This window comes from Symphalangus syndactylus, chromosome X (genome assembly GCF_028878055.3).
Source record: "Symphalangus syndactylus isolate Jambi chromosome X, NHGRI_mSymSyn1-v2.1_pri, whole genome shotgun sequence".
Lineage (NCBI taxonomy): Eukaryota > Metazoa > Chordata > Mammalia > Primates > Hylobatidae > Symphalangus > Symphalangus syndactylus.
Window position 1 is genome coordinate 153,685,658 of NC_072447.2, and position 10,929 is coordinate 153,696,586.

The 10,929-nt window shown below is 51.4% G+C and overlaps 1 protein-coding gene and 1 long non-coding RNA gene across 2 annotated transcripts; one reads left to right on the forward strand and one right to left on the reverse strand.

Annotated features, from left to right (window-relative positions):
* Positions 1-3,324: 3,324 nt before the first annotated feature.
* LOC129476163 (uncharacterized) lies at positions 3,325-5,962 on the reverse strand. Its single transcript, XR_008654893.1, has 3 exons — positions 5,504-5,962; positions 4,922-5,002; positions 3,325-4,397 (listed from the first exon to the last, which is right to left on the reverse strand). It is a non-coding gene; the product is annotated as an uncharacterized lncRNA (long non-coding RNA).
* GPR50 (G protein-coupled receptor 50) lies at positions 4,711-9,624 on the forward strand. The gene is made up of 2 exons (XM_055268820.1): positions 4,711-5,035; positions 7,897-9,624. The coding sequence occupies exons 1-2, from the start codon at positions 4,849-4,851 to the stop codon at positions 9,594-9,596; spliced, it is 1,887 nt and encodes a 628-aa protein (XP_055124795.1). The 5' UTR covers positions 4,711-4,848; the 3' UTR covers positions 9,597-9,624.
* Positions 9,625-10,929: the final 1,305 nt, after the last annotated feature.

Sequence of the window (10,929 nt, forward strand, 5' to 3'; positions counted from 1 at the left end):
CAAATGTAGTCCCACTTCAGTAAGCTGCTGGGATGGGAGCAGCAGGAGGGGCAGGGCCTAGATGGGTGAAGCAGCCAAGAGGCTCCTATGTAACTTCCTATGAAGAGGTAGTTGTCTCCAAATATGTGGAAACTAATTGAGAATGTTCTGCTTGTATTCAAACTGAAAGACATTTTCATTCTTATTGGGTTTGCATCAAATTCTCATTTTGCTAGTCTTATACATTAGAGTATCAACCAATGGTCCCATGTAGCTTTAACAAATGATCTAATAAATTCAGAGAAGCATTGGCCAGAGAAAGTTGGAGTGCTTGGAACAGGCCTTGGCTGGCTGTCCAGCTCTACCTGGGGGAGAGGGGAGGTGTGAGCTGGCACTAAGAGGCCCTCTGCCTGTCTAACTTGGGCCAGGGCTGCTTGGGGCTAAAAGAGAACCCAAAATGTTCATAGCAGCATTATTCACAATAGTCAAAAGTGGAAAGAACTCAAGCATCCACCAATGAATGAGTAAATGAAATGTGGCGTATCTATACAATGGAATATTATTCAGCCATAAAAAGGAATGAAGTGTTGACCCATGCTGCTACATTGATGAACCTGAAAACATTATGCTAAGGGAAAAATGCCAGATGCAAAGGCCACAGATTGTAAGATTCTGTTTCGGTGAAATGTCCAGAATAGACAAGTCCATAGAGAGTGAAAGCAGATTTACGGTTTCTAGGAGCTGGAAGGTGGCGGGGAGTATGGAGTGACTACTAATTGGTATGAGGCTTCTTTTTGGGGTGTTGAAAATGTTCTGAAATTAGATAGTGATGATGATTGCACAACTTTGTGTATATACAAAAAACTACTTAATTCTACACTTTAAAGGGTGAATATTATGGCAAATGAGGTATATGCATTACATCTCAATAAAAACAAACAAACAAACAAACAAACACCAGAACAACAGCAACAAAAAGGGAACACAAAGTCCACACTACTAAGACCAGAGCAAAACACCGTCTCGGCCGGGCGCGGTGGCTCACGCCTGTAATCCCAGCACTTTGAGGGGCCGAGACGGGCGGATCACAAGATCAGGAGATCGAGACCATCCTGGCTAACACGGTGAAACCCTGCCTCTACTAAAAATACAAAACATTAGCCGGGCGTGTTGGCGGGCGCCTGTAGTCCCAGAGCTACTCGGGAGGCTGAGGCAGGAGAATGGCGTGAACCTGGGAGGCAGAGCTTGCAGTGAGCCGAGATCCCGCCACTGCACTCCAGCCTGGGCGACAGAGCAAGACTCCGTCTCAAAAAAAACCACCACCACCAACAACAAAAAAACAAAAACAAGCAAACAAACAAAACAAACAAACAAACCACCGTCTTATGAAGCTGGGTTGTGGGAGAAAGACCTTGAGCTGAGAGGGAATCCAGCCTGGATTTAAGCCTTGGCATGACCTTGGACAAGTTCTTTCACCTCCCTGGGCCTCAGTTTTCTTATCTATTTAACGACGTTGTGAGAAAAGATTTTCCCAATGAACTTTTGAAAACTATAATATGCTTATTTAAAACTGTACTCACTAGTTAGAAGCAAGGTATTATTATAGTGCTGGAAGGTTAAACAGAGAGCTTAGAACGTTTGAGAAAAGGTAACCTTCCATCATTGCCGATGTAAATCCGGGAACTGAAGATGCAGGCAGTACCTTCATGTGCTCAGAAGGATTACCCATTCTTGCGCAGAAACTGCTCACTTGCCCTCTCACTCCTCAGGGAACATTCCAGGTTTCCTCTATTTGGATTGGATATCTTAATAGCTTTCACATCTCATATAAAGGGTTTATGTCCACTCCAGTTATTTAGGGCTTCCTAACAAGCCTTTTAGAAAGAGACTTAATTACAAATCCAGTGGAATCTTAAACCATGCACATTACACTCTATCCAATAAAGGACTCCCCCTTAACTTTTCCAAAGCAATTGAACTTACTGCACATGAGACTTGGTTTGCCTTTGCAAACAGGGACCGATTTTCTCCCTCATATTTATCCTTACAACTGATTCAATATCTGATTTTCTTTCTATTTATTTATTTATTTATTTATTTATTTATTTATTTATTTTGAGACGGAGTCTTGCTTTGTCGCCCAGGCTGGAGTGCAGTGGCGCGATCTCGGCTCACTGCAGGCTCCGCCCCCCGGGGTTCACCCCATTCTCCTGCCTCAGCCTCCCGAGTAGCTGGGACTACAGGCGCCCGCCACCAAGCCTGGCTAATTTTTTGTCAATATCTGATTTTCTTAGTACTGGGGCAATGTTCAGAATCTTTATTAAGACGAGTTCATAAAAATAAGAAAATTATTTTAACCAGATACATAATTCTGTCCCCCTAGATCATTAAAATATTCACCTTTTCCACTTGTCTAGTATTGAAAAACCAAGTCCCACCAGGTCACAGTCAAGTAGTGTCCAAGCAGGGGTAGGGGCCAGGGGGTCAGCCCACCCTGGCTCTCCTGCCTGCTCCTCAATCCCTGGGATGTTCAGGCCACATCCGCGGGGAATTCCCGGGGGCTCTAGCCACCTCATCTCAGAAGTGCAGTGCACTGGAGTGTAGCAATACCTGCAAGGTTTGCAAGCTCTCCTTACAGGTTTGTTTGGGGCAGGAGGAGTCTAGTGTCTTAAGTCACTAGAATGTGTGTTTCCTTTTTTCCTTCAAATGTATTTTGTTTACTTATTTGAATTCAAAATCGCCCCTTCCCACAAGTGAAGGGATCCAAACTTTCGGGGAACCAGCAAGAACAGCCTGATGTGCATCCTACAAAATACTCCACTACGCGGACGGGCTTTTGACTGACGGCCTCTTTACAGGGCGCACAGCTGTGTGGGGAGAACAGCGGAGCCCCTTCACTGTCTGCACTTACGGAAAAAAATGCGAGTGCGCGCGGCCGGGAGTTCCAGCCAGCGAGGGGCAGTGAGATAATGAATGTGAAAAGCCTCCAGGCAGGAGATTGTAATTCGCGCCCGATTCAGTTCACAGACGCGAAAGCCGCAGGATTGGGGTGGGGGCTTCATTTTCAAACAAGGGCACACATTCCCACTTTAGGCTCTATAGCTAGAGACAGTATGTGCAATCTTGGTTTTCAACGGTGTCTGTTTTTTTCGTTAAAGGTATCTGAATGTTGAAGTTCGTCGCGGAACAGGCCCCTGCTACCTACCCCGCCTTGTCCGTCTCCCCACCCACCCCGGGGCAAGAGGGCTGCTGTGTCCAGACGATGGCGCTCCCGGCCAGTGCAACCCCTCTCCCCTACTGTGGCAAGAAGACTATTCTGGAACGAGTTTCAAGGTGTTTACTGAGATTTTGGAAGGCTTCTCGACAGGAGCCGTAACTTTTAGTAGCCGGCAGAAATCCATTCCCGTGACCAAGGTTATTGAGGGAACGAGTGTCCGAATCACGCCCCTTTAGTTTTGCCCGAATATTCGAATTTTCCGTGGTCCCCGCGCGGCGAGATCCTGGGCGCACCGCAGGGGAACTGTGACGCACGGGGACAGAGATCCGCGGTGTGGAGGGCGAGGGGGGAGGCCTGAGAGGGATGGGGTCGAAACGAGAACCCCAGAAGGGCATGGGAAAGGAGAAAGACCGAGACGAATCCTGACTGAGGCAGGGATCGCCGGTCAGCCAGCGGCTTCTTGGTTTTGCAGCCTGACACCTCCGCACCTTTCCCGCGGCTGCGGCGCAGCTCCTTCAGCCTTTCTGACTGCCCCGTATCGCTCAGTAGAGAATGCGGAGCATCCCGAGAGGGAGAGGCTTCAGAGCCTCTCGTCCTGGGTTTCCTCGAGAAGCGGCGACCCAAGAGAAGAGCTTTATTGCCTGTTTTACTTTTTCCCAAAGCGTCCCTTGGCTCCCGCCGCCGGGCTGCCGGCAGCTGGAAAGGAGACGAGCTACCGCTCCCGTTCGCCCCCAAACCGAGGACCGAGTGGCCACCGCTGCCTTCCCTAGGTCCCAGGGTGCAGACCCGCACCCCACTTCCAGAGTCGGGCGCAGGGTACATCTGTTTATGGAGAGTGCAAGACCTGGACCGGACTGAGCGGCTACTCGCAGCTGCCGCTAAGGAAGCCAAGCGGCTCCTGGCGAGAACGGGAGCGGGGATAAGTTCCTCAGGGGTTAGGGACCCAGATTGGGGGTGGGAGCTCCCAGCAGTAGTCCCCTGTTCCCCGCGGGACACAGAAGCCTCCAGACAGGCAAGGGCATGGGGCGTGGGATGGACCTCACAAGGATACTTGCAGAGGCAAGCATCTAGCGTTCAAGGAGCCACCGGCTATCCCCTACACCCTGCTGGGGGCTGTGGACTGGCTTGGTCTAGCACTGGATCCTATGAAAGACCCAATGCTCCCGCTCTGCAATCTACAACTCTTTGCCAGGTGTTTGCACTGGAGGAGAGAGGGAGAAGAACTTGCTAGAACGAATGCGCAGCGGCTGGTGGAGGGGGGGTGGGGTGGACTCCGAGCTAGTCGCGATGCTTGCAAGGTACCTGGGAGATTGAGAGGCAGGGCGGGCTGGCTAGAGGGGAAGCACATACAAGGCAGTCGGAAGCAAGATGACACCTCAATGTGGATTTGTCCAATAAGAGGGGGTGGCCAAGGGGGGGGCTGTTCAGGGAGCTCTGATTGGTCGGGGGGAGGGATTTGGGGTGGGGCTAGCTGCCTCTTGAGGCTTTAAAAGCTCATCGGAGAGGGGCGGGATGCTGTCATTTGCTCTCTGACTCTCAGAGAGGGAGGTACGCTTTCCTGGAGCTCCTGGTGACAGAACAGGTGTTTGCTGTCTGGACCTGGCTGCTGATCCTGAGCCTGCTGAGAGATCTTAACGATCTCCAGGAGCAACATGGGGCCTACCCTAGCGGTTCCCACCCCGTATGGCTGTATTGGCTGTAAGCTACCCCAGCCAGACTACCCACCGGCTCTAATCATCTTTATGTTCTGCGTGATGGTTATCACCATCGTTGTAGACCTAATCGGCAACTCCATGGTCATTTTGGCTGTGACGAAGAACAAGAAGCTCCGGAATTCTGGTAAGCCACCCTTTCTTCTCCCTACCCAGTGTGCAGAGACTTGCAACCCCTAGGGCGTTAGTTTTTGAGTGCCCCAAATAGAGAATCTATGGACAGTGCTCTCATATTGAACATCCCTGCTCCCAAATTCCCCGCAAGCCTGGGGGTGGTAGCATTCTGTCCCGGCCCTCTAAACGTGGTGGTTCTCAAGGCGGAGAGAGCACAGAGAATTAGCTTTGGGCATCCAAGTGCAAAGCGTTCCCGCGGTGCGCGGCAGCCTGAGGATCCCTGTCCCGTCGGGGCCTGATGCGGAGGGAGCCGGCACCCGAGCAGGAGAGTCAGGCGATTCGCCCGGGGACAGCAGGCCGAGCCGGACGCCGCAAGGGCGGCCGCGCTGAGGCAGCGCGGACCGAACTGACGCGGAGGGAGCAGCGGGGCTGCGACCTGCTCCGTGAAAGTTAAGTTCGCGGCGGCCGCGGCGGCGCTTACCAGAGCGCAACGCAGTGGCCTCTCCCTAGCCGGGCCAAGACCCCGCTCGCCGCGGCCCTGGGGCTCCAGGGCGGCTCCCGGGCAGATCCCGGGCGGCGGAGCACAGACCCCCGCGCCCGAGAATCGAGCAGGGAGGTCTGAGCCCGCCGGAGCCGAGCTGCGTCCGCCTGTCCCAGGGCGAACGGCAGAGAGAGGCGAGAGGCGGGTCGGGCACGGCAGGCGGTGGCAGCGACGGCGGCGGCAGCGGAGATCCCGAGGTCCGTAAGTGGGGAACTGGGGGTCGCAGGGCGGGCCGGCGAAGAGTCTTGGGAGCTGGGCGTTGCTGGGGGTGGAGGGATAGAAGGCAGCAAAACCGAGTAGGGATTGGCGGGAGGGCGACGGGAGAGCTCAGAGGGGGCGATGGGGGACTCAGAGAGGCTGCAAAGGGCTGGGGTCTGGGAGCCGCAAGCGGGACTTCCCCCGCTGCTAGCCACTGCCGAGGGGGAGGAGGCCGGGGGCCGGGGGCCGGGGGCCGGGGGCCGGCGGCGAGCAGGGCAGGAGGGAAGCGTGGGAGGATGCCGGGCGCTGCGACCTGTGCTGGGGGTGGGGGCGGCAGACACTGCAAAGCAGCTAGTCCGGTTTACAGGTTGGGCGGGAGAGGGCTCTGGAAGGGAGGGGAAGGGGCGAAGGCTCCCAAACTCCGAGTTCAGGCCGGGGGAGGGAGGGGCGGCGCCTGGAATTCCCACCGCGAGGTTCTCGATCGGCTGGGGCTAGGAGTGGGGACCGAAGGGGGTCTGAGAGGGTGGGGAGACCAACTGGATTCTCCCGGGCAGGGCGTGGGGGAGAGGTGGCGGCCGGGGTCTGGGGGATTACTTTGCTTGGGCAAGGAGTCACGAACACTGAACAAGTTTAAAAACGCACTGACTGGCACTGACAGTCATGAAAAGTTTTCTCACAAAGTCTGGTGGGTGTCTCCGATCTCTCCTTCGTCTCCTGGAGTCGTGGGGCCATACACTAGGTCTTCACCTTCACCCCCGCGGTGCGGTCCCAAGGTGCAAACCACGGAGTCCTGGGGGCGACCTGCGAAGCCCATTTTATTTCCTTTAGATTTCTTTTCTTTTTCTCCTTCTCCTTCCTTCCTTCTATAATTCAAATAAAGGCTTTTATGGTTATTGTGGTTTTGTTTTTAAGTCTTTGCCCCTTCTCTTTTCGGCTGTACTCCCCTGAATTCATTACTTTGCCGGAAAACCATAGAAAGAACCTCTTCGGTAGAAAGTGCTGAGGCCGAGTGCTGACAGCGCTGGAGGAAGGAGGAAGAAGGAGACATACCTTTGCCCTTTTCAAAAGCGCTCATTTTCTCCTAGTCCAAGATGAAGTGCAATATTTTGCCAAACCAATGCTAATTAGCAACGAGGTGTCTCCAAAGAAAGAGGGCTCTGCGCTTGCACTTGGCCTCTTCTCTTTTTTGTGAAAGGTTTTACAAGAAAGTTCCCACCTCAGCCCTACAAGACCGGAGTGGGGGTGATCCTTCTCCTCTATCCTGTTTAACCTGAAGGCTCCAGTAAAGTTCAGTGCCCGGCGCTGGGAGCTCTGTGCAGGGCGCTGAATGTGCCAGTGCGCGGCTCTGCGCGTGGACGCGGCATGAAACTGAAACAGGCACTTCTGCTAATCCTTGCAGGAATTTTTCTCCCCCCCCACCCCCACCCACCTCGTGCCACCCTCCCCGCCCGCCCTCTCACTACTTGTTTGGTCTCAGACTAAATTTTACAGGGCTTCCTTGCTTCCCCTCAGTTTTCACTCTTAGGTTACCTCGGGGACGGTAAGTATTTGACTTGGCAAGGTTTTAGGTTACTGCTTGATCCCATCGGAAAAGACTGTTTAAGAAGATGGCCTCTAATGCCTTTTCTCAGAATCTTGTCTCTAGTAATGTGTTTATTATAAATGCAACGCTAGGCTATAGGAGGGAGATGGCTAATTTATCTTTTTCTAATTATTTAATTATTTTTAATTTTTTTAGTTTGAGGCTTCCTGACATCCCTCCAGTGTCTCTCCTTGCCCCCCACTCTCCAGTCTCCTTCCTAAAAACAAGTCCCTCTAGCTCACCTCTACTCCCCTCCTGCTTCTCCCTCCCCCTCACCTCCAGTGAAGGAAACGTTTGCATTTTGTTTTTCTCTAAGATGGTGGCAGCATGACCCTGTCTCATTGTGAAGGCTCCTGGCAGGGATTTCGTGCTCACTGCGGTCTGTCTTATGTTCGCTTCTTTCTCAGAGCATTTCTTTAAAAGAATTCTAGAATTATAACAGGTCATAATGCAGCTGGCCTTCCCCTGCACCTTAAAAGTGTAGATTTCTGTACTTAAACCATTTATTCTTCTCTGTCTTTCCCCTTTCTCCCTCCCTTGGTATGTTTTTCAGGCAACATCTTCGTGGTCAGTCTCTCTGTGGCGGATATGCTGGTGGCCATCTACCCATACCCTTTGATGCTGCATGCCATGTCCATTGGGGGCTGGGATCTGAGCCAGTTACAGTGCCAGCTGGTCGGGTTCATCACAGGGCTGAGTGTGGTTGGCTCCATCTTTAACATCGTGGCAATCGCCATCAACCGTTACTGCTACATCTGCCACAGCCTTCAGTATGAGCGGATCTTCAGTGTGCGCAATACCTGCATCTACCTGGTCGTCACCTGGATCATGACCGTCCTGGCTGTCCTGCCAAACATGTACATTGGCACCATCGAGTACGATCCTCGCACCTACACCTGCATCTTCAACTATCTGAACAACCCTGTCTTCACTGTGACCATCGTCTGCATCCACTTCGTCCTCCCTCTCCTCGTCGTGGGTTTCTGCTACGTGAGGATCTGGACCAAAGTGCTGGCGGCCCGTGACCCTGCAGGGCAGAATCCTGGCAACCAACTTGCTGAGGTTCGCAATTTTCTAACCATGTTTGTGATCTTCCTCCTCTTTGCAGTGTGCTGGTGCCCTATCAACGTGCTCACTGTCTTGGTGGCTGTCAGTCCGAAGGAGATGGCAGGCAAGATCCCCAACTGGCTTTATCTTGCAGCCTACTTCATAGCCTACTTCAACAGCTGCCTCAACGCTGTGATCTACGGGCTCCTCAATGAGAATTTCCGAAGAGAATACTGGACCATCTTCCATGCTATGCGGCACCCTATCATATTCTTCTCCGGCCTCATCAGTGATATTCGTGAGATGCAGGAGGCCCGTACCCTGGCCCGCGCCCGTGCCCATGCTCACGACCAAGCTCGTGAACAAGCCCTTGAACAAGACCATGCCCATGCCTGTCCTGCTGTGGAGGAAACCCCGATGAATGTCCGGAATGTTCCATTACCTGGTGATGCTGCAGCTGGCCACCCCGACCATGCCTCTGGCCATCCTAAGCCCCATTCCAGATCCTCCTCTGCCTATCGCAAATCTGCCTCTACCCACCACAAGTCTGTCTTTAGCCACTCCAATGCTGCCTCCGTTCACCTCAAGCCTGTCTCTGGCCACTCCAAGCCTGCCTCTGGTCACCCCAAGTCTGCCACTGTCTACCCTAAGCCTGCCTCTGTCCATTTCAAGGCTGACTCTGTCCATTTCAAGCCTGCCTCTGTCCATTTCAAGGGTGACTCTGTCCGTTTCAAGCCTGACTCTGTTCATTTCAAGCCTGCTTCCAGCAACCCCAAGCCCATCACTGGCCACCATGTCTCTGCTGGCAGCCACTCCAAGTCTGCCTTCAGTGCTGCCACCAGCCACCCTAAACCCACCACTGGCCACATCAAGCCAGCTACCAGCCATGCTGAGCCCACCACTGCTAACTATCCCAAGCCTGCCACCACCAGCCACCCTGAGCCCGCTGCTGCTGACCACCCTGAGCTCTCTGCCTCCCACTGCCCCGAGATCCCTGCCATTGCCCACCCTGAGTCTAACGACAGTGACCTCCCTGAGTCGGCCTCTAGCCCTGCCGCTGGACCCACCAAGCCTGCTGCCAGCCAGCTGGAGCCTGACACCATCGCTGACCTTCCTGACCCTACTGTAGTCATGACCAATACCAATGATTACCATGATGTTGTGGTTATTGATGTTGAAGATGATCCTGATGAAATGGCTGTGTGAAAAATGCTCTCGTAGGTGGCCAGGCAGTGGTCCCCTTTCTAGTTTGTTTTGCATATGTAATCCAAAGTGAGATACCTTACTGCATCTGGACACAGACACTGACAAATAGAGATGGTGTAAGCTACATCCACCTTTCAGACGTACTCATCCTTTACTTAATGTACTCTATTAAAGTGTGTGCGTGAGTGTGTGTGTGCTTGCTATTTTAGAGACCTTAATTTCCCTCAAGTTTGACATCTGTTGTTCCAAACCTCCCTTTCCACCTATGGTCGACCTTCAGTCCTCAGTGACCCTTGAAATTTTAGACTTTGATTTTTTTCCCACTCCTGTGTCCCTCCTCCCCTTTCCTCATTTCCTCTGCCTTGTTCCTGCTTCTTCTCCCATTACCCCAGGGGGTTGGGAGAGGGGTACCTGCGCGCAGTGCTAAAGGTGTGTTGTGGTGAAGGCTTCCGTTAATGTGACTGCACAGCTTTATGTTCTTCACTGTGTAACTCTATATTGTACTTTTAATAGCAGTCAGAACAGCCGTTGTGATCAAGTACAAGTACTGGAAAGTTTCTTTCCTAAATTTCAGCAACAACATATGACCCATATTTGAAGAATACAATTTGATAAGCTCTTATTAAAAATACATTTTTTATGCCTATGAGATCAAATGGCAAATGGAAAGATATGGGCACACCAAATTATTTCTATTTTTTGAAAATTTGAACATTGGTGCTTTTTATAGTCAAACATGGTTGCAAATGATAAGACGTTTTTACCTTATTTGTAATTATTTACCTTTTTTAGCATTTGCCAGGATTTTTTTTCATTTAGTTCCAGAGAAATAAATCCATTCATAAACTAGTTTCTTCTCCTAAAATCCAATCTTATGGTTGCTAGGATCAATTATGGTAATATTTTTAATATTATAAGTCATAACTTTACTGCAGATTTTTTTTAAACAGCCTGGTGTTTTTACAGTTTTTACATTATTGCTTTCATTCAAAAGGGAATTTGAAGTAATAAATGGCAGCAAGAAGCGAATTGAATACTGCTGGGAGGTTGTAAATGAGCATTCCTCCTGGATGGGGAGGAGGGCAAGGAGAAGAAAGAGATGCCTACGCCAATCAATCCTACCACACATCCGACATCAGCCAATCCCACCACCCTCGGCTAAGGTTCGGTGACACACGATGTTGTCATAGATGTCTTTTATTAGCACACTTGACAGACCAGGAAATGATTTTTCTGTACAATTCAAGAAAACTGCTGTTTAATAAAAATTTCAATTGCTGATTCAAATAGACACTTTAAGCAAAGTTTACTGTATGAAAGCTTGTGAGGATAA

Bases quoted from the DNA above. Each gene is read 5' to 3' on its own strand.
- GPR50 (XM_055268820.1), top strand. From the start codon at position 4,849: ATGGGGCCTACCCTAGCGGTTCCCACCCCGTATGGCTGTATTGGCTGT. The intron at 5,036-7,896 runs GTAAGCCACCCT...TATGTTTTTCAG, and splicing joins CAAGAAGCTCCGGAATTCTG to GCAACATCTTCGTGGTCAGT.